The sequence below is a fragment of the Microtus ochrogaster genome, chromosome 1 (assembly GCF_000317375.1).
Source record: "Microtus ochrogaster isolate Prairie Vole_2 chromosome 1, MicOch1.0, whole genome shotgun sequence".
In the NCBI taxonomy this organism is placed as follows: domain Eukaryota; kingdom Metazoa; phylum Chordata; class Mammalia; order Rodentia; family Cricetidae; genus Microtus; species Microtus ochrogaster.
This window is the reverse complement of record NC_022009.1, coordinates 94,443,701-94,467,954: the sequence shown is the minus strand read 5'-3', so window position 1 is coordinate 94,467,954 and position 24,254 is coordinate 94,443,701. Positions and strand designations below refer to the sequence as shown.

Genomic DNA, 24,254 nt, shown 5'->3' with positions numbered 1-24,254 from the left:
AGACAGACAGACAGACAGACAGACAGATGAATACATGAATAAAATTCAGTGAGGCATAGCATAGTGGTACACACCTATGACCCAGCTCTTGGGAAACAGAGGCAGGAAGATAAGGAGTTCAAGATCATCCTTGGCCACATAGTGAGTTGAAGGACCAGCCTGAACGACTATATAAGATCCTGTCTCAAAAAAGAAGACTGTTTAAGAAATCGTTTTCTTTTTTCCAAATTTTTTTTAGAGTAAAATAAAGTCTAAATGAAGGAAAAGGTAGAAAATTTTGATTGTGAGCAAGAAAACAGCTTTAAAATAAAAAGTCTAGAACTTTTATAGTAACTGGAAAAAAGTTCACTGGATAGGCCCAAAAATAGATTTTAAAAGTTAGGATAAGCAAGGAAGTTCAACGGAGAGCATTAGAAATTTATTAGTCTAAGAACCAGGTTCAAATATTTAAGAGTTTTGTATACTAGTATGAAGTAGTCCAACATAATTGCAATTGGAGCTCCAGAAAAGAGAGAGAAAGGCAAAAAACAACATGAAGTTAGAAGAAAACATTAACAAAAATATTAATGACCCCTAAAGAGGATAAACAACAACATCTCAGTCAGGTGGTGGTGGCACACACCTTTAATCCCAGCACCCTGGAAGCAGGAACAGGCAGATTTCTGTGAGTTCGAGGCCAGCCTGGTCTACAAGAGATAGTTCCAGGACAGCCAGGGCTATTACACAGAGAAACCCTGTCTTTAAAAAAATAAAATAAAGCCGGACGATGGTGGCGCATGCCTTTAATCCCAGCACTCGGGAGGCAGAGGCAGGCCGATCTCTGTGAGTTCGAGACCAGCCTGGTCTACAAAGCTAGTTCCAGGACAGGCTCCAAAGCCACAGAGAAACCCTGTCTCGAAAAACCAAAAAAAAAATTAAAAAATTAAAAAATAAAATAAAAAACAAAAAATATCTCTATGGAATCATGATACATACTGATAGACAGTCTTAAAGAAAAGACATTGAAAGCAGGACAGACAGGTGACCTAGACAGAGGAAGGGTGGTAAGAATCATGACAGAGTTTTCCACGAGAAGCTGTGAAGGCAGAAAACATTCCCAATGTATGGAAAATGCTTAAGGAGAGAACAGCGCTCAGTGGGCTCTATAGCCAATGAAGCTGCATCTCAAAAATGAAAGCAAGACATTCCAAATAAAGAACAATTCACTCCTGAAGACTTGGATTTCACAACATTCTGAACGAAGTTTATGTATTGCTCGGTTGGTTCGGTTTTGTGGGGTAGGAACTACTGGAACTCAAGCTGTGCTCAGACTGCTCAATCACATGTCTCACTGAGTCTGACCTCCTGATACTCCCATCTGGAAACTCAAAAGCTGGGATTACAAGCATGAAACTCCTTGCCTGCTGCTTTTATTTCTCCCTGAGATGTTTATGAGACCAAAGGAAATAGTACTAAGTAACAACTCAGATATAGGAAATAAACCACAAGTAGTAAGTCCAAAATAGTATGTCTTACTACTGCTCGAAACATTAATTTTAAAAGAATCTGTTAAGCCACACTTGGTAGATTGCACCTGAAATCCCAGCACTTGGGAAACAGAAGCAGGAAAACTGCCCCAAACTGAAGTCCTGCCTGGTTTACACAGTGAGTTCTAGACTAGCAGTGCTACATAGGAAGACCCTGACTGGAAAAAACTTTTTCAAAGATACTGTTAAAAATAATGAATAAATTAAGATGGTATCATTAAAAGTATTTATTATAAAGCAAGGCAAGCAAGGATGGGCAAGAAGCTTTTCTAGAAAGATGTCTTAAATAAAACCTGTTGATAGTTCAAAGCACCACTCTGTCAGAAAACGCCCTGTGTTACTTTGATAGATCATGGGAAATAGTTAAGAGCATATTGTAACAGCAGAGTGGCCACATTTGGAAACTTTGCCTTGTTTGGCCGGAGGTACAATGGAAACACTGAAACATTGAAAGAAATCTGCTTGCAGTAATTCTTTTGATACTGTAATATAGTAGTGATAAAATTTGCCCCAAAACTCTTTCTCTTTGTACTATATGTGTTTACTTAACAAAGTGTGTGTGTGTGTGTGTGTGTGTGTGTATATATATATATATATACACACACACACATACATCTTTAAACTTACATATTAGAATTCTAGTAACATAACTTTGTAGTCCACTGCGTTCGTCATGCTGGAAAGTGGTGCCTGTGTACTACATTATCAGATGCTTCAAGTAAGCTTCGGGTTCTCTGCTTTCTAGGAGGAAGATATTATGTCTGCCCAGGGAAAAGAGGAAGCATCAGATAGACGAGTTCAACAGTTACAGTCAAGTATAAAACAGTTAGAGTCAAGGTAATGCTTCTAACTGTGTCTCTATGCTTCATGTATGTGATAAATAGTAGAGTTTCAATTTTATTTATTGGAATAGGTATTTTATAAATGCTAAATCAAAACTATAGCCATGGGCTTAAAATCTGAACATTGTTTTAAAAATTATACTATTATTACACTTTGAATATATGTTCAAAAATCATTTAGATGGCAATAGTGGCTCAAACCATTAATCCTAGCACTCGAGATAGAAGCAAGAAGATCTTTGTTAGTTTGTGGATAGCTTTGTGTACATAGTGAATCCTAGAATAACTTCTATGTAGAGAGACTCTCTCAAAAAGAAAAAAACTCATTTATATAATGCTTCTAGAGTCTAGACACCCAAGCATTGATTCGTTTCAATTTTGAGAGAACAAACACTTGCACCAAATTTAGACTAATACTTTTTTGAAAAGAAATAAACTCTTAGTTACCAGGACATTCTGTTAGTATGGTTACTAGAGTCACCATCTATAAAACCTGGCTCTGGCAATCACCCACATTAAGAAAAAAACAATATAATATTTGGAATAATAAATGGAAAAATGTGTATATATACACACATACATACATACATACATACATACATACATACATACATACATACATACATACATACATACATTTACACACATGCAGTTTTGTCCAAACCTGGGAGAAATCCTCAGTCTGTCTCTGCCTTACCTAACAGTACCGCAACTTAAGAAAAACATGAAATTAAATCCAGAAGATAGGAATGTGTAAATTTAGCCATGGGTGCCTGCAAAAGAAGATAAGCTTTTCCCCTGGTACCAGGGGCTTGGGTTTGTGAGGAGAAATACTTTGACACCCACCTGGTCTCCATTATGACCTCTGTTATAATGCTATAGGACCAAAATCATCTTCATCTTCATTTTCAGTCCTCTAGATGTAAGCTTACAGATTTTAAAGTATTTCAAGTTTTTTTTTTAGAAACAGAAAGCCCTTCTGAAAAATGTTTAAAGTTTCTAAATCATAGTATCTGACGAAATTTGATGATTTACCAAATCCTCCATAATACTGTGTTTTAGCAAATAATATAGGTCTAAATAACCAATGAAACAGAAAGCAATGAAAATGTCAATTTTTAACTATTCATTAATGTTCTTAGGCCATAAACCCTACCAGGAAGATTATCTCTAAGAGCTGAATGCTGTAGATTAGTCTTGCTTCTTACGTTAAGTCTGACAGGAAAGCCCTGTAGGCTGCAGATTGATTTTTAACTTTATTGTTCCCCAGAAATCAAGCTGCCAGTACCAATCTTTCCTACATTCTTGGAAATGCTAATCTCCAGTTGCCCTTCTCATCCATTTTCTGGATGAGATCACTGATCTCTCCCTCTGCCCATCATAAAATAGTATTTTTGACAATACTGTTGTGGGATATTATTTTAAGATGTGTTCCATTCATTTATGCTGTGGAGTATCTGTTTAAGAATGCAAAGATGTGTTGCATTTGTTTAACTCTGTAAAGCTGTATTACTTTGCCTTACTAATAAAGAGCTGAATAGTTAATAGCAAAGCAGGAGAAAGCGTAGCAGGCCTGGCAAGCAGAGAATAAATAGGAAAAATCTGAAAAGAGAGGATTGAGGAGCAAGAAAAAGAAAGGAGAACTCCAGGAGCCAGCCACCCAGCTACACAGCAAACCCACGGAGTAAGAAGTAAAGAAAGGTATATAGGAAAGTAAAAGCCCAGAGGCAAAAGGTAGATGCAGTAATTTATGAAAAGTTGACTAGAAATAAGCCAAGCTAAAGCCGGACTTTTATGAGTATTAATAAGACTCTGTGTGTTTATTTGGAAGCTCAGTGGCAGGCCCCAAAGAGTATAAAAGTTAAAAGTTAAAAAAAAAATCAAAACAACAACACAATACCATTTGCCTTTTGTGAGGGACCTTTTTTTTAATACTTTGAGACTGTGTCAATAATTATGAGATACCTAGTATCTCAGGCATCAGCCACTAACTTCTAGCTGTTCCTCTTACCATTGTTAACTGCCAAAAGGTTAAATGCCAAACCTTCTTATTGTAGACTATTGAACTATACAAATGCGTATCAAAATGGCCCCCGAGTTCTTTTCCTTAATCCCTTTTCTTTGTGCAAATTGAATAACATAGCTTGAAAATTAGATTGAAAACTTTATTTAAGTTGGAGAACGTATTTTTCCTTTTTAAAACTAAGAAGTAGATTGTAATATGGTACCAGTACTAAAATGATGTCTTATTTTAGATGTCATTTGACTATTCTTGGGTTAGTCGTATACCCTTACTTTAATATTTAAGCTGTTAAATCATGGCTAAAAATTATTTTAGTAAACTGATGATACATGCTCATAATTCTAATATTTCATATTTGTTTCTGTAGCACGTGAACACATATTTGTGGAGGTCAGAGGTCAGATCAGCTGTCTTCCTCTGTTGTTCTCTACCTTATTTTTTGAGTCAGAGTCTCACTTAGAACTGTAGCTCCCATATGTCACTAGCCTGACTGACCGACAAACACCAGCTTCCTTTTGTCCTTGCATTCACAGCCCTAAGATCCTGAGACACTGCCACACCTCTCTCTCTTATATAGATACTATGAATAAAACACAGGTCCTCATGGTTATATAGAAAGTCCTTTTACTGACAGAGCTATCTTCCCAGACCCTGATAGTTCATATTTTTACCATAACACTCCTTCAAAGTCTTTTATTGACACAAGTTAAAAATGATGTGGTATTGAAATATATATATATATGTGTGTATACATATGGTCCAATAACTTTAATGATTTTATTTACTTGTAAAATGAGTAATTTTTGTTTAATAAAATTTTATTGTTGGCATATTCATGATAATAAAATTAACAATAATACTTCTGCCCATCCTAACTTTAAAATATACTGTTTATGCCAAGAATTTTGCCATCTAAGATTTAGAATAGCTAACAAAGGTAGAAAAAAATGGATATGACCTTTAAAGGAATCAATAATGATTATATCTAAGATAGAGAAGTGGTGAGCAGTTTTGTCTTTGATAGTTATGTTTTAGATGGCTTCAGGAAGTATGTGTAAGGTATGTTTGGAATTCTTATTACTATGCCTTCTGAGCAGAAATAATGCTGAGAGATCTATGAAAGAATTAAAGTAAATCCCAGGGAGACTAGGTATAATTTTCCATGCATTATTTGGAGAAAAACTTTGCACATATGGGTGTTATGCCTATGTGTCTGTGCACTGCTTACCTCCTTGGTATCCACAGAAGCCATAGAGAGTGTGGATTCCCTTTTTTTTTTTTAAGTTTTTTGAGACAGGGTTTCTCTGTAGCTTTGGAGCCTGTCCTGCTCTAGCTCTTGTAGACCAGGCTGGCCTAGAACTCAAAAAGATCCGCCTGCCTCTGCCTCCTGAGTGCTGGGATTAAAGGCGTGTGCCACCACCGCCCGGCTATTTGTGGATTCCCTTATAGTGGGGTTGCAGATAGTTTTGAGCCACTACATGGGCGGTGGGAATCAAACTAAGGTCTCTTGAAGAGCGGCCAGTGCTCTTAACCACTGTGTCATGTTCTGTACCCTGAAGAAAAAGTTAACACTCTCTTTAAAGCAACTTCTACGCTCATATAATAGCTGTCTGAATATCATCTGGAAAATAAAACCTTAAACATCTTAATAATGAAACAACGTTTTCTTAGGAACTGTAATTGCTGACCTAAATCGCAGCTCTCATATCAAAAAGAGTCAGAGTGAATCTGTTCTGAGCTGAGTGTGAATAGCCATGGTCAGGGAACACATTCCGATTACTCTAGATGATATCTTCCAGAATAGAGGTCACGTGGGTACATAAACTTCTGTAGTCATAAAACAGGACAAAATCACAAATGAAGGCATGTTATGAATGCAATGATGAGAGCAACAGGCAGGCTTCAGGTTACAGATCCCAGTCAGGAAGAGGTGTACAGGAGACAGTACAGGCACTGGGAGTCATGAGTTCAAGGCCAGCCTTGGATACGTAGCAGACCCTGTCCAAAGCATGAACATCAGCTAATACAATCGTGAGATACAGAATATAAGTGCATTTGAACAATTGAGGAAGCTGTACGGTATCTTTTTCATATACAGGGAAGTTGTTTACTGCCTTTAGCTTTCCCCGAGGCAGCATAGCATTTTTAGTTTCCGAATCAAATTTTCTTTCCATTTTAAAGCAGAAAATAAAAGGATAATGAAGTTGAATAAAAATTTATGTTAAAAAGTTATCTAAATAGTTACACAAAGAAAAAGTACTTGAGAAAATATAATTTCCCTCGAGTTTTTTGGGAGCAATAACTTTAAGTTATCTTTGAAAAGCTGAGCTTCTTTTTAAAATATATTCTATAGCTCTGCCTTAAATTACTATTTTACTACAAACACTTATGCTAGAATATTTTGGTTTTGTTGTTCTGTTTAGTTCTGTAATGTTCCATTGAGGATCTTGAAGATTGTCATTAGTAAGCTATGAAAGATTAAATACTCACAGCCCATGAATTCACATTGTATTTATGGCTGAAAGTCAAATACATGATTGTAATCTGTTATGTATAGAAGTTATCTACAGCTCTGAACATGCCAAGAGACTTGTGCTGCTCTCAGCCTTGGTCAGGGAAGACAGACTCCTAACTCCTCAAAGTTCTGAGAGTAGGTATTTATTTATTCTCAGAATGCTTGGCAGTAGGTAGAACAAATATATAAACATCCTTACCCACCCCTACTCCGAGGCTGGGATAACATCCCAGAAAAGGGACAGAAAGAATATAAGTGCCAGAGGATGAGGAGGTGTGCCCTAAAAGGTTGGCTTATGGATATGACAAGAACTGCTGCTATGGTTGCCTACGCAAGACCTACAGATGATCAAGCCAGTTTAAAAATCTAGCATGAAATGGAGAGGGACTCTTAGTGCCTCATCCCTAGCTGAGGAGCTCATGGCATTTGATGGCAACTGAGAGAGGGAGATTAAAACTGTTTTGGGGGGTGGCCATTGGTGGGTTTGCCACATCCCATAAATGATCTCCCACACATTCCCATATGGGTAGCACAAAGTGGACCTAGTGGAAGAAAAAATAGGCATGAAATTAGGGGGTAGATGGAAAACACGTTGAGGGGGGAGTAATTTAGCTGGGGACAGCACTGGGAGATCCATATGATGAAACACATTGTATACATCTATGAAATCTTCACAAGATTAAAAAGTATGGGAGCCATGTGACTTCTTCCTAAAACAGAGCCTCAGAATAGCACAAACAAGTTCTCCTGTGTCAAGGCCAAAAAAGACACCAAAAAACCATAAGAGTCATCACACAATTGGAATCAAAATATCTTACCGCAGTCTCAGACCTGCTGCTCTTTTTATTCTTAATCAAAAGCTAAAACTCTCTACATATGGTTTTCTTTAAAATGGAGTTTGTAAAAATCTACTTTTATAGAACTATATCAAGGTTTAAATGAGAAATACATGTGAAAATAGCATGCATAATACCACACTATGGTAGTGTTTAGTAAACCTCATATGCCATTTTTTCCCTTTAAAATATTTAACTCTCATATTGTGGTTATTAATTTCTAGATTGTGTATAGCTATTCAAGAAGCCAACGTACTAAAAACAGGGAAAACACATTTGGAAAAGCAGATCAAAGAGCTACAAGCAAAGTGTAATGAATCAGAAAATGAGAAATACGAGGCTATTTCAAGAGCCAGAGATAGCATGCAACTCTTAGAAGAAGCTAACCTTAAAAAGAATCAGGTGAGAAAATGTGCAAGCGTGTTTATAAATAATAAGATCCTCACATGCCCTAACAATAGAAGAATCATCAGCTGCCAAATCAATACATGGAAACAAAACACTACACTTCCCATTATCAAATAATCATGCTATATATATTATAGATGGTAAGAGTAATATCATGAAGTATACTAACAGTCAGTTTTCAGAAATAGTATTTAAATATCAGACTTTTCTATCCCCGAACCCCGAGTCACTCTCCTGCATCCTCTGTGCTGTCAGAGTCGTTAACCAGCGTGTACTCAGTCAGATGATGCTTAGTTGTGTTGCTTTCCCTTTACCTGGGCAGCTCCCTCACCGAGCAGAAGCTCAAACACTAGATGGATTCTTCAACCCATCCTTTTTTTTTCAACACCTTAGCCCCTTTGATTCCTGTACTGTTCTGGACTACACTTTGTTTCTTGTGCTGTTTCCCTGTAAATAGGTATAATTAATAGAAGACAAAAAGGAGATGATTTTGTAAAATGTTACTCCCCTTTTTTGTAGAGCTCTTTATAGCATTAATGTGTATACCAGCATTTCTGAACTTTGTAATATATGCAGAGTACTCTAGTAGGAAATGCACAGGGAATAAAGGAAGTATATTATTAAGGTTTCTTTCTTGAAGTGGTAGATTTTTCAAGAGAGATACTAAAAATGGAAATAATATAAGTTGGATTTTATAAGCCTAGTTAAAAGGAAGCTGGATGAGGTGCCACATGCCTGCAGTTCCAGCACTCAGAGGAAGTGGAGCAGGAGGATAATGAACTTAAGGCCAGTGGCTCCCACAACGTAAGACACGAAATGCTAAAGTGCTTACGCCATTCAGTTAGTGTTCCTTCTGTGACATAAATTCTGTCTCTCCACTCCTGGATTAGTTTAAATGCAGGCAGTAGGTCTTGAAATACAGCTCAGTGGCAGAATATTTGCCTGCCACATGGACCACCAAAAGGAAACACATTGTGCCTGTAAACTGTTCTCCATACCCAGATAGAAAATTTAAGAACGGGGCAAAGTTATTTGTCTTTGCCCTCTGAAGCATACTTGTGTAAACACTTATCAGATGTCACATGGTGTGTAACGGAGAGAGGACGGGGCACCTAAGTCAGGAAATCCTTCAGAAGCAGACTGTGGCTGTTATATTAAGTTTCCTCTTGACTCATTGCTTAATTGCTGGAGGGTTTCCATCTTGTGGTTGCTGGTTCAAAATCTAGAATTCTCTTCCTTTAAAAAAAAAGATTTGCTTATTTTTATTTATGTATTAAAAATAAGAAAAGTTCAGAATGACCCTGAGACTTTCAGTTGTGGAGATGAAAAAAGTGGTGAGAAACTCTGCAAAGACTTAATTAGGAAAAGGTGGGCAATGCTGAGGAGATTGTTTATCATTCATGACTTATGCGAGATCTTCAGTGGAGGCATTCTGGCAATCTAGAATGAGACTCTGCTGTCAAAGACTGTATTACGTTCCCAGTGAAATGTGATGTTTAACGTGCCATGATTACCTTCTGAAGATTCTGCTTGAAGAGAAGCAAAAAGAAGATGACAGGGAGAAAATGAAGAAAACAATTTCCCAGCTTATACAAGATGCTGCCGTAAAAGCAAGGAAAGAAGTAAGGAGTTTTTAACTATACTTAAAATACAGGATTTAAGGATTTAAGTCCTAAGACCAAATGCTATTTAAATACTTTAAGTTAAAACCTTGTGCACTCACTCTTAAAGACTGTGTGGAACTATGTATGTAAGTAATTAAAAACTGATGTTTCTTTCCCTTAATTGAACTGTTGTTGTATACTGTAATACACTACATAGTCTTTGACTGCAAGTGAGTTTTTTCTTACCTATATTTTTTGTGCTCAATATTTTTCCCCTTAATGGACTACAATTTCAAGTGACTTTTTTATTATTTAAAAACACAAAGTCAACATATTTGCTTTCAAGCAACTAAATGGTAGTTTTCATTTTATAAATACATTGGAAATATATCCCTTAGAAATATTCTTTAGTCATGCCTTATAAAATCATATTGGTTGAGAACAAGCTATGTATGATAACAGTAATCTTATGAAATTATAATAGAGCTGAAACACCTGTTGCCTGGTATTCTTACAGTACCTTTTTGTGTTAAAATACATTGGGGTAGACAGCACCACTGCATGTACCTTGCCATCCATTACCATGCTGTGTATTTTCACAGCCTGTGAACTCTTGTTATTCACCATTATCACATTCCCCAAACAGTGTTTCAGAGCAAACCCTGTTGTTACGTAATGTGTGACTGCACTTTATTACTCGTTGAAATTAGATAATTTCCCAATGTAAAAATTTAAATTTAAGACAGAGTCAGACTAAACTCTTTTTATTCTAATCCTTACTGCAAGTACCTTCCCTATGTGTTAGCTTGAGAATATTCTAATTTTAGACTAAAGCTTTCAATACTCTTGACATACTTTTTTAATGGCTAATAATAAATATTGGTTGTTTTCATTATCTTTGTAAAAATATTTTATCATGTATTAGCATTCTAGCTGTATTTTTAAGATCAATTAAAATACATTGATTTTTAAGGCTGATTCAAGTTTTACTCATGTTAACCTATAAGTTCAGTGCATTTTTAAAAAGCATTGTGGTCTCGATATTTATCCTAAATATCTTTATAAACTGTGGCATCTGCCACATAGACTCTAGGTATTTTCCTATTTGTAAAAAGGCTCTTGTGTCCCTCCTTGACCCTAGTTACCTCCCTATCCGTAAGCAGCCCAGGTGGGCCCCTGAGTCTGCCGTGTCTTAACTAAACATATCCTCTTAATCCCAGACCTTCCCTTTCATGAATGTTCCTATCTGCTTCCCTAAACCAGCCTTCCCCTGCTATTCCAGGGATTCAGTGTGTGCCAAGCATTTTATTTGTTCTCTATCTTCTGTTGGTTCTACAATTACCAGCTTTCTATATCTAAACTTTAAAAGTAGTGCATCCTCATGATGACGAGAAATGGGAGAATACTAGAAAAGGAAAATTAAATTTACATTATTTTTAGCCTTTTCTTTAGGTAGTCATTTAATACTTATCTATGGCATATATGAAACAAAACTGCATATACATTTATAAATCCCCAAGCAAATATTAGAATCATGAAATTCTTTACTATCTACATCTTTATATTCCTGCAGTGTTTGTAATTTCAGAGAATAGGTAATATTTTGATGAATAAAGAATATATATTTATTCATATTGTGTTTCTTATACAATAAGCACTGTAAATATGTATATTTACTTCTGATTATTCAGCTCTAGCTGAAAGTATTTTCCTTGAAAATGTCTGTGTTATCAATCATTTCCCTATTTATTACAATTGTCAATTGCTCTGTCTCTATTTATTGACTATAGTAAATATAATGAGCATAATTTTGTATCTTTCTGTTCTAGTTATAAATTGTACAAAAAGTGTCAAAGTTTGCTTTTTAAGTACAAAAATGACTTCTCTCTCAGATATTTCAATTTAAAATTTTAAAATAAAAGGTTGGCCATTATTATTATTATTATTATATGGCCATTATTAGTCTTGTCTATTATTAAGTAGTTAGTTGTTTACAACTATCTTTTTATTTATAAAACTATAAAAGAAAATGTTTATGTAAAGAATATGTTTATGTGTTTTAAAAACCAAGCTGGCTGTAGTGACACAGCCCACAGTCCTATCAGTGGGTGGCTGTAGTGACACAGCCCACAGTCCTATCAGTGGGTGGCTGACATAGATTTGTGTGTTCAAACCAGTCTGGGCTACATGGTGAGAAGCTAGAAAGAGAGTGGAAGGGAAATGCAGAGGGTGGGATAAGAGAGCTTTTAGTCTCTGTGTAAACTTCCTCAGTCCACAGTTTCATCAGGTCCCAGTGCTAACGCTCTCCATGAACCTTAGATCACTGATAATATAGTCAGGTTAATACCTCAGAAGATTCTTTTCAGAAAATACTTTGCTTCAACTGAGTTTGGCAGCATTACAAAATACTTAAAATATATTTATTATTGTTTAAAGTTTCAAGTTAGTTGTATCAGTATTGGACACTGAAGCATAGTTCAGAAATTGTGTCAGAAGACAGATACAACTTTGCTTTTAAGAAGACAACTTTTTAAATTTATTTTTACAAAGGAGTCTTTTCTCATTTTACATACCAATCCCAGTTCCCACTCCCTTCCCTCCTCCTGTTCTCCTCCCACCTTCCCCCTACCCCATCACCCATCCACTCCTCAGAGAGGGTAAGGCTTCCCATGATAAGTCACCAAAGTTTAGCACATTGCTTTGAAGCAGGACCAAGGCCTTACTATGCCTAGGCTGAGCAAGGTATCCTTCCAAAGAAAATGGGTTTCAAAAAGCCAGTACAAGCAGCAGGGATAAATCCTGGTCTCATTGTCAGTGGCCCCACAGTCTGCCCCTGCCATGCAACTGTCACTCGCATTCAGAGGGCCTAGATTGGACCTATGCTTGTTCCCCTGCTGTGAGGCCGGCCGGAGTCAGCTTTCCATTGCTGTAGGAGATTTAACTTAGGACAAGAAAGATTTATTTTGACTCACAGTTCCAGTGGCTGTGGTCTGTGATTAGTGGATCCCGTTGTCAGGCTCTCAGCAAGACAGCATATCATAACAAGGACACATGGTAGAGCCAAACCACTCATCACGTAGCCAGGAAATAAAAGATAGGAGAAAAGGGTGCTGAGGTCCCAACAACCCCTTCAAATGCTTGTCTCAAGTGAGCTGAAGATTTCCTAGTAGACCCCACTTTTTAAAGGTTCTACCATCTCCCAATAGGGCCTTGCTGGGCACCAAGCCTTTCCTAACTAGGATTCTAGCACTAACCTCTTCATCTGTAATGGAGGTAATAACTCATGGGGCTCTTGTAAGAACAATGAAATGATGCACATAAAGTATCTGATCATGCTGCACATGATCCTCAACACATGCTGTGCTCATGTTACTGACCTGTAAGCAAAATAGAGTGATCCTTAATCCTGGTTTATCTGAAGCGTCAACATAATTTATAGCCCAAAGTAAAGCCTAAAATCGAGCCACTTACTCTGTTTGGCAGGTCTTCCAAAAGATAACGAATATTAATTAATAAAATAAAGTGCACAGCAGGCAATACTAAATGTATTCTAAGGAAAGTTTGTGCCGTATCATTAAAATAGGTCTTTTTATATGAGAAAGTTTCCAAAGGCTTTAAGATCATAAAAGTTTCCTGTTGGTCTCTATCCTCATCAATAATCCTCTTAGTCCTTTAAAAACCCTGAGAAACTTTTAGGAAAAATTATTGTTACAGACATCAAGATGACGTGTAACTAATTATTCGAAATGCTGTGTGCTCACCAGTTACTCCATTTCTGAAAACCTTCATGTTTATTCAAACTTTCCTTGAACTCTCAATGACTCAGCACTAGTGTTTAGTGTACATTGTGCAAAGACCCTATACAGAGAACATAAGTGCTTTAAAAGTTATTAATTGCATGTCCAGTGAATGATTCTGCTTTGCTCCTCCTCTTCCTCTGACATTTTGCACATTCAGGGAGACTGCAGACATTGGTTTTCATGCTCATTCTCTCACAGGTGTAAAGTGCTCCTTCTCGGCTGTGACCTTCACGCCTGGCTGTCTCCTCTCCAGACAGGCATTCAGTAAATGTAGAAACTGGAAATGCACTGTCCTCAAAAGTTTTAGATTGGGAGAATATGTTTATTTTCATTTAAAAATTACTTAATGCTGCTGGGCGGTGGTGGCACACACCTTTAGTCCCAGCACTCGGGCGGCAGAGACGGGCACTTCTCTGTGGGTTTCAGGCCAGGCTAGTCTACAGAGCAAGTTCCAGGGTGGGCTCCAAAACCACACAGAGAAACTGTCTCAAAAGAGAGAACAGGTAGGGGTAGGGGAGAATAACATTAGTTATGCTATCTAAGATAATGATTAAATTATTTGAGGGACATATGTTAAAACTTTTATGGTTTTCTGCTTTCATTTCTAATAATGGTAAAATGCTAGTCAAAAAATCCATTATAAACTAAAGCTCTGTTTTTACAGTGTAAAAGGATCTTGAGACCAAAATACTTTACAGCCACTGTCCTTTTGAATATACCATCCAGTTCTATCCTTAGTTCTCATGGCCACTCTTTGTTTTGCAATGCTGAGGTTCTGGAGCCTTATGTATACTAAACCAGTTCTACAAGAGAACTGGTCTGGTCTGGTCTGGTCTGGTCTGGTCTGGTCTGGTCTGGTCTGGTCTGGTCTGGTATGGTCTGGTCTGTATGGCTTATATAATTTAGGGTAGCATTGAATTCACTATATAGTCCAGGCAGAATGAACAGAATCTCCCTGCCTCAGCCCATCTGTGTGCATGCTCATGAAAAATTCTTAGATATTTCATACATTATATTCCTGTTTATCTTTTATGCCATAAAGGCTATTTCTTTTTTTAATAAAATTCACCATGTTATGTTTTTGTCAGTAATCATTTTTTTTTATTCTTTACCTAAATTGTGTCTTAATTCACAGGTTGAAAGCACAAAGAAACAGTATGAAGTACTGATTTCACAATTAAGGGAAGAACTTTCAGCTCTTCAGTTGGTATGTTCGAAAACCTTGTTAGTATTTTCCTCCAAATATTACTTGCTTTAAAGACCAGAATATATGTTATTGGGAATTCATTTGTTCCATATACGTTTGTTAAGAATGACCTAGGCTAAACAAAGTAAAAATCCACAGAAATGCTTTGTGCTGTGTTTGGCTTGTGGTAGGTAAAGTAGATCAGGTAGCGTTCAACACATTTCATTTGTCATTGAGAGAACACAGGGCCACTAAACCAGCCAGCTGCAGCTCCTGCTGGATGCTGGGTTGATCTGAAAGGCCAGGAAGGAAAAAAAGTTATATATATATATCAGTGGGAAAGAAGAAAGACAGTAAAGCTTCCTACAAATTAATAAATAAGGATGAGTAGGCAAAGGGGGGCAGTGAGGAAAGGAGTTTTGTGTGACAGGAGATTAGAAATTCAAATTTAACTTGAAGGTTTAACGAAATTAAATGTAATAACTGTTCCCAAAAGATCAAAACACAAAATGTCTAGGAATTACAAAGATACTTACAACTTCACAAATACACCTTTTCTGAATCCTTCCATCACTTTTAATCTGGTATAAAATTTTATCAATATTTTATGTATTCTGATAAATAATGTGCATTAGTGTATGTTCAACACATCACCGTTTGTGCAACCATACTCCTTCCAGGAAAACATCTCCAAATAGATTGTAACACTCCAAGGTAGGGGTTTCCTAGCATCCTTAGCTTTTCCTATTGCACAGAATATTTTAAAGTAAATAATCATCAACAGAATAATATTTAAATACCTCTGAAAAACTACAAACCATGTAATGTACTTTAGCAACTTTATATGTAGAGGTCCCGGATGTAACAACCAGGGATGGTTACTTTCTGCTTACTTAGTTTCACTTGTAGTAATGATGTAGGAACCTTTGTAAAAGCAATGGGATGCAGAGTGGCCTATTAGTCATCTAAAATTGTGTCTTATTTTGTTTGTTCTCTTTCATAGATTGCCAAAAACAAAACTTGCAGCTTTAAGAAAGAAAAGAAAAATATCTTTTTATCAGAGATCACTTTAATGAATTGTAAATGGTATAAAAACAAGTATTTTTATTCTGTTTTCCAAAAAGAATGAGAATTGTCTACAGATCCTTAAAACAATGGTGTAACGACCAAATCTATATAAAACCCACTATTCTGTAAAAAACTATTTTGGCAATTTCATTATGTAACAAATGTGTTTTATACTATATACCAAACACTTTTCTATCTGAATGATTTTTCTAAAGATCTATAACATCTACTCTCACATTTATTCTGTGGGAAAATTGTGCTGTCTACTTAAAAAGCATTTTAAATATTAAAGGTAATTTTAAAAATATGGAGATTTCTAGGGTGGATTAGAAATGCCCTTCTAGAAACAGAAAAAGACAAGATCTCCTGAGTAATTGGGAGCATAGGGACCATGGGAGAAGGTAGAAGGGGAGGGGAGATAAAGAAAGGGTAGCAGAGAAATATATATAGCTCAATAAAAACAATTTTAAAAAAATAAATACCCTTTTGAGACTGGGCGTGTAGCCTAGTTGGTAGAATGTATGTCTAATATGTGGGAAACGCTGAGCACCAAGTAAATTGTGTGCTGATGCACAGCTGTAAACCCAGCAGTTCAAGATTATTCTAGGCTATGTAGAGTTTATATCCTGAATGAGAATACTTCTCATCAGGAGTACTGCACATCAGGAGAGCATTAAACAGTGTATTTCAGATGCTGAAAGTGAGTAATTGCCAGCAAGCTTACTGTATCTAGCAATGTACATTTTAAAATTAATGGAGAAATAAAGACCTTTCATGACAAGGACAAACTAAAGCAGTTTATGACCACCAAGACAGTGTTACAGAAGATGCTCAAAGGAAACCTGTACGGAGAGGAGGAAAAACCACACTCATGAGAACACAGAAAGAATGCATTTTGTAAGAGAAATAAACAAAAGTATGAAAGAATTAGCCCTGTCCAACTAAGGAAACCACCAGATATCATCATGTGCATCAGAACAAAGAAAATAGTAATGGTCAAACCAATTAGAAAACAAAATTACAAGAATTAGCAAGTCAATAATAATAACCCTAAATGCAAATAGTTATAATTCCCCAATTAAAAGATTCAGACTAGCTATAAATTTCTTTAAGAAACTCTTCTTACTGACAAAGACAGACCAGAAGTGAACGAGTGGTAATTGATATGCCCAGTGAGTGGAACTGAAAAATAAGCAGGATAAAGTAATAATGAACTATGACCTAAATAGCTTTCTAGCAACAATTACACAGGAGGGATAAAGAAGACCACTTCATATTAATAAAGGGAAGAAATTATCAATAAAATAAGTAAAGAAACAGGACTTCCAGTTTCATAACTGACATCAGATGTACAGTGTATTTATAATGGAGGACTTCCCCACTTCTTTCATATCGACGTTAAGTCTTCCAGACTAAAATTTGCTGAATAAACTTCAGTGTTGAAGCACACTATAAACTAGGCAATGCACTTCTATAGAACACTGTTTTCTCAGCACCTATGGAGTTTTCTCTAAAATAGGTCACAGTGTAGTCCATAAACAGCTCTTAAAAAATACAGAAAATTTTGTTGTGATACAGCCTACAAATCACAATCCCAGAGAACCTAGACAGCAATGAGGACCCTAAAGAGACATACATGAATCTAATCTACTTGGGAAGTAGAAAAAGACAAGATCTCCTGAGTAAATTGGGAGCATGGGAGAGGGTTGACAGGGAGGGGAGAGACAGGGAGAGGAGCAGAGAAAAATATATAGCTATATAAAAACAAAAAATACGAAACAATTGAGGTAATTCTTATTATTAAGTCATAGAATAGTAAAACTAGAAATCAGTAACAAGGGAAATTATAAAAATAACCCTGCAGATATGTAAGTACACCATTGAAGAAGCCGTAGGAGAACTTTAAAGCTTCCTAGAATCAGGTGAATATGGAAGTTCGTCTTGTTCGAGAACCTGTAGAATACAGTAAAGACAGCTAGTTCAAAGAAACATGCAGCTGGTTTTCAGTCTCCAAATGAAAAGGTGTAGGCTATCTTTTTTTAAATAAGCTCTGTTTTATTTGAATAGGGACTGATAAGTGTGACTTCTGTGCTATCAGTTTTAACATTTGCTAACCCTTTATAAAGTATGATTTTAGAAATATTTCACAAATGCCTGAAAAATTAGTATATGTTCAAAAGCAGGTATATCAGTGGTTATCAACAGAACTTTTAATAAAAATTTATAATGTTCATTTTAATATTATAGTGCATTTTAATAGAACTAGTATGACAGTATGTTAATCATAAGTATTACAACTTTTCTGTTTCATTTTATTCATTTTTAACCCAGGCTAACCAAATACTGTTGGATCCATCATCACTTGGTGTCAGAGGAAGAGGCTTAAGTAGGGGCATAGATATATGCATAGACATTCTTTTCTTTTATAGTCCACTTCCTGGATCTGGAAGTATGATCCAGCTTTGTTATTAACATATCATCCTACTTTGCTTTCTATTGCTGTGATAAAACACTGACAGAAAGCAACTAGAGAAAGGACTTTATTTTAGTTTATAGGTTACAGTCTATCATCCATGGAAGCCAAGGCAGGAGCTCAGGAGAGGAACCTAGAGGCAGGAAATGAAGCAGAGAGCATGGAGAAATACTGCTTACTGGCTCTTTATGATTTATTCCGCCTGCTTTCGTATACAGCCTAGGACCATGTGCCTCAGGGTGGCACCACCCACAGTTTGCTGGTCATTAATCAGGAAAATGCTCCAGCATAGACCTGCGCACAGGCCAATCTGATGGAGGCAGTTTCTCTGTTGAGGGTCCTTCTTTCCAGGTGCTGACAGAGACTAACCAGCACACATATTTATTAAAATTACATGAGTAGCATTATGAACATAGCAGACGTCACCAATTTAACATCATAAAACTGAGATTCAGCAGGTAGAGAGACAACAGGGTCTTGAGATCAAGTTTGAGAGCAGCCTGGGCCATGTAGTGAGGCTGTGAAAAACAAAAACCTTTTATAGATAAGTACCTTACCGTGTGTGTGTGTGTGTGTGTGTGTGTGTGTGTGTGTGTGTGACATGAAAAATGAGATTCCTACAAACTGAGTCCGTTTTTAACAACAACAACAAAAATGCTACTTTATTTGTAACAGGGTTCAAAGTAATCAATTCTGAGTAACAATTTAAAAGCTTGCTTTAGCCAGGCAGTGGAGGCACGTGCCTTTAATCCCAGCACTCAGGAGTCAGAGGCAAGTGGATCTCTAGTTCCAGAGCAGGTTCCAAAACTACCTAGAAACCCTGTCTAGAAAAAAAAATTGCAAGCAGTGAGGTAGACCTTTTGTATAATTATGAGAAAAAAACGAATATCACTCGTAGTGTACTGCCAACAAAGCAGTTTCACAATAAAACTATGCTTGTTCACAAATAAGTAGAAAAATAATTATGAAGAACTCACTGGTTGATTCTTGTGCTTTTAATATCTTGGCAGAATAATTGATTAGTTGATATACTTGTTAAATTACTAAGTAAAATGGTTGACATGTAAAGTCTTTTAAGTATAAATGTTTCAATGTTCTATGCTCATGTTAATAGATTTCCCTAGATATTAGGTATTTTATAAAGGAAAACTTGTTAGAATTTTGCACTTCCTATGCCAGATGTTTTCCTTGGGATATTGTGACACTGTATGGTTCTTTTTGCAAGATAATTTGATGATATTATATGAAAAGAGAACCTGTAACATCCAAAAAACTAGGCTCAGTTTTTTCTCCCATGAGTACCCCAGCCTCTACCTCTTACATATTCTGATAATTCCTTGGTATCCTAGAGCTGAAGGCAGTTTCTGAAATCCTGGGATAGGTCACTCTTTGAAGTTTGACAGTTACTGTGCCCAGTAGTTATCCTAACTTAGTTGTAAGTACTGTGTACTTACGTAAGACTATGGCCTTACTTAGTTGATAAGGCAACTGAAGTATTCTTGTTATGAACAAACCATTTTACTTTTCCATTTTTTCTCACCTTAATGTCTTACCAGATATATTTATTTGCACTATGACTTGATTTTATAGGACTGTGATGAAAAGCAAGGTCAAATCGATCGAGCCATTAGAGGGAAAAGAGCTGTGGAAGAAGAACTCGAGAAGGTAAGAAGGAAGTATGGCTGCCTCGCACTGTTGCCTGCTCTCTTCCCACTGGCCTTATCAGTACTCGGGACAGTGTCTTTACTCAAATATAACTGAAGCCTCATTTAAATACTTACATCACCTACATCCATTTCTTTCTAAGAATACCCATATCCTTTGAACTTCGTACTTCAAGGTATAACTTTCTTAGGTATCTGTTTTTATTGCCTCATCCCAAAAGTAGTTTTCATTTTTTCTTTTTTTTTTAACTTTATACCAACTTACTGAGGCTAGACTGGAGTATGATAAGTATATATAACCAAAATATTATAGGATTGCTATGAATTTCACCTTTATGCATGTGTTTGTGTGTGTGTGTGCACGCATCTACACACGTGTGCATGTGTGTATAGAGGCCAGAGGTTGACATTAGTGTCTTCCTCAGTCTTTCTCCACCTTATTTTTTGAGATAGAGTCTCACTGAAACTGTAAGTTACCAAGTCAGCTGGAGAGTTGGCCAGCAACCCCAGAAATAACACAAATCTCTCACCCTAGAGCTGGGATTACAGGCACTGCCTCCATAGCCAGCTTTTATGTGGGTGTTTATACACCAGGCAGTTTACTGACTGAGTTATTTCTCTGCCCCAGATTTTTACCTTCTAAGAATGTAGTAATTGTGGGCTATAGAGATCAGTGGTTAAGGGTACTGGCTGCCCTTCCAGAGACCTGGGTTCATTTGCTAGCACCATATGGAGGCTCACAACCATCACTCCAGTTCCAGGGGATCCAATGCCCTGTTCTGACCTCTTTAACAAAATACACAACCCTACTTGCAGGCAAACACTCATGCACATAAGATACAATATTTTTAAAGAATATAATAAGTAGATAAAATACCCTAATGATATTTGAAATAAAAACTTCATCTTAAAAACTAGTTGCATGCTTTTTCATTAGCGGTGAATGTCCCGTTGTTGTAAAGTGCCTTGAGAAAGAAAGGACAGGCAAATATAAGCACTCATGTTGAAGGTGCTATGTTAGGGACTTGCATAAAAAGGCTAAGTAACTTTACACAGTGTTAAAAACACTAAGCAATGCAGTCAGGATTTGATTTTGAAAGGCTAACTCCATGCCATTATTGTGATCTAGCCATGTTGTCAAAAATCATGACAAAATCGGGTAGTAAAACAGTAATTTACAAAGCAGAATGGCTTCATTTTAGAAAATAAGCATATGCAAATCTGCTCCAAGGTAGACACTTGCAGATGTCCCTTCATGTCATGTAAGTTCTGTTTAGAATGCTGCCAGCTGCATATCAGACTTCAGGATGGATTTTTTAAATATTACGTGGCCAAGGTTATAGTAGTGCAGTGGAAAACGTAGAAGGCATAGCAACTAATTCTCTCTTATCCACACAGCAGTGAGCCAAGGCCATAGCACTGTAGGACTGCAGTCCCAGCAAATAGTGCGGACATGATGCTATTCCACCTCTATGGGAAGGGCAGCGCAGCCTTACCAGTGGGACAACATAGGTGGCCCAGCCCAGCAGTCTTCTTGAGAGTGCAGTTAGATGAACTGTTTGTCTGAAAGTGTGATCTGGACCTCAGGGCCTGCTAGGTAGTTAGCCTGTGTGCTGTAAGAGGAGGCACAGGCTCTAGCTGACCTGCCCCTGAGAAAGATAACTCCCATCTTAGCTATGTTGTTATCCTGGTAACCCAAAGCAAAGTTCTAGAACTTTAAGATTTACTAGTTACCCTAAAACACACTCTTTCTTTTGAGTATTTTGGTAGAAGATTTTTTTAAGAATATTTACTAAATAATTACTACACTTTTTTTCTTTCTTTCTTTGATGTTTTAGGAAGAAACTTGAGGCCTTGTACATTCTTAGCAAGGGCGCTGCTCTACCATTGAGCTGCATACCCAGCCCGACCACTAGTTGTTTTTAAATTGATATTTAAAGCATCTTTTTTAAGTTTCAGCAGCTGTTTTACATTTCTATATTAGTTGAATAGTTTATAGTGAGCATGATTTCAAATTTTTTAGTTGTCAGTTTGTAGCATTTTATTTTGTAAATGAATCAATGATGGGTTTCTTTAAAAGATACCTTACCTTAGGAAAAGGTGACCACACAGTCATGGCTATTTCTCAGCAACATTTATTTACCGAGATAATTTCTTCCTATAAGGTAATGTTTATGAGCCTCTTCTTCAGATTTACCGTGAAGGCAAACAGGATGAAGGTGATTACAGAAAACTGGAAGAAATGCACCAGAGATGTCTTGCTGCAGAGCGCTCAAAAGATGACCTTCAGCTGAGACTAAAGAGTGCAGAAAATAGAATAAAACAACTTGAAATTAAGTAAGTTTTCTTTTGGACTTTCTATTCATATGGGTTTTGGTGAATTATTTACCTTTTAAGAGAACTTATAAAAACATCCAAATATGTTTTTATAATTTCTATTTGTATTAATTTTTAAGTTGGTGTACAAAATAATGCATTAGTGATGGCATTTTCATACTCATGAGCCATACACTTGTAATTTGTTCCCCTCCCACACTGGCCTCATTTATGGCCTTACCTACTCTATGGTTGGTTTCCTTCCCACACTAAATAGTCCCCGTTTCTCCTTTCCTCTCCTTCCCTAATATATCCTCCTAGCACTCAGGGTTCCATTCCGCCTTACATACACACTCACACACAAACACAGACTCCATATATACACCTAGTAATGATTATCTTTCCTGGTCTGGCTTGCTCGACTTGGTATGATGATTTCCAGTTGCATCAGCTTTCTTGCAAATATCATGATTTCATTTATCTTTCTTGCTGAATTAAGTGCTGCTGTATCTCTGTACATTTTATCCGTTCGTCTGTTGGTGAACATCTAGACTGGTTCATTCCTTCCTGGCTATTGTGAGTAGAGATGCTAAGAATGTGCCAGTGTCTCTGTGGTATGTTGATTTAGAGTATTGTATGTGAGTACATATGCGTGTATATGTCTCCAACTTAGATTATATAGGCTTTTTTTTAAATTTATTTATTTATTTATTTATTAAGGATTTCTGCCTCCTCCCCGCCACCGCCTCCCATTTCCCTCCCCCTCCCCCGATCAAGTCCCCCTCCCTCATCAGCTCGAAGAGCAATCAGGGTTCCCTGACCTGTGGGAAGCCCAAGGACCACCTACCTCTATCCAGGTCTAGTAAGGTGAGCATCCCCATTGTCTCAGTGTGTGGGTGCACCCCTCGCGGTCCTGAGTTCCTTGCTCGTGCTCTCTCTCCATCTGCTCCTGAATGCATGAAGCCTTTTCCCATTTACTATAACGTTGTCTATTTTATTGTGGTTAACTTTTACTATTTTGAGGTATGATTCTTGAGTTCCTGGTTTTTTTGGGTTTTTTTGTCAAGGCATTTTGAACTTTGTTGAAGGCCTTTCTGCATCTATTGAGATGATTACCTTATTTCCACTCTTGAATTTATAATTGTAATGTATTACATTTGTAGATAAACATTCCGAATCATGCTTTTATCCTAAAAAGAAGCTGACTTTGTCATGTTGAATGTTCTTTTTGATATTTGGTTGAATTTAGTTTGCAAGTATTTCATTGAGACCTTTTAGATTCTTCTTCAGGAATGAAATTATCCTACAATTTCTTCTTTGGTAATATCCTTATCTGATTTTAATATCAGGTAATACTGACTTTGTAAATGAATTTAGTACCATTCTTTCCTTTTCCATCATATACAATAGTTTGAAGAACATTGGTAATAGTTCTTTAAACTTCTATAGAATTCAGTTTTTTTAATTGAGAAAATTTTTATTACTGATACATTTTCATTACTACAGATATATTGTAGTTATCTAAATTCTGGTTTAATTTTGGTAGGTCATATCTAGAAATTTTTCTAGATTTTTCAAATTCATTAGAACATAAACTTTTCAAAATATGCCCTAGTGAAGCTCTAAATTTCATTGTGTTTGTTGTTGTCTCCATTTTAAACTCTAATTTTATTACTTAGATATTCTGACAACACACCAGCCCACAGAAATTGAACATTATTTCATGAGTCATCAAAGAAATCAGGATAGAAGTAGAAAATTTTTCTAGAATTGGATGGTAACAAAAACACAGCATTTTCTCTGTCTTTGAATTAGTCTGGTTAAACATTTGTAAATGCTAGTTTGTCTCTGAGTTTATTGGCGTATGTTAAGTTGCATAGTTGATATAAAAACGTTTTTCTCGCCAGGCAATGGTGGCGCACGCCTTTAATCCCAGCACTCGGGAGGCAGAGGCAGGCGGATCTCTGTGAGTTCGAGACCAGCCTGGTATACA

General features: G+C 36.6%; 1 protein-coding gene across 3 annotated transcripts in view; it reads left to right on the top strand.

The window, feature by feature from the left end:
* Sclt1 (sodium channel and clathrin linker 1) overlaps positions 1-24,254 on the top strand; it is a 122,195-nt gene that overhangs the window by 64,349 nt on the left and 33,592 nt on the right. For 2 of the 3 annotated variants that reach the window (XM_026782924.1, XM_005343937.2), the window contains exons 11-16: positions 2,272-2,363; positions 7,967-8,144; positions 9,674-9,772; positions 14,690-14,761; positions 19,872-19,946; positions 22,137-22,282. In XM_026782924.1, coding sequence (XP_026638725.1) covers positions 2,272-2,363; positions 7,967-8,144; positions 9,674-9,772; positions 14,690-14,761; positions 19,872-19,946; positions 22,137-22,282 — 662 coding nt within the window. The remainder of the gene's footprint in view (positions 1-2,271; positions 2,364-7,966; positions 8,145-9,673; positions 9,773-14,689; positions 14,762-19,871; positions 19,947-22,136; positions 22,283-24,254) is intronic. The other variant, XM_026782922.1, reaches the window with a different exon arrangement.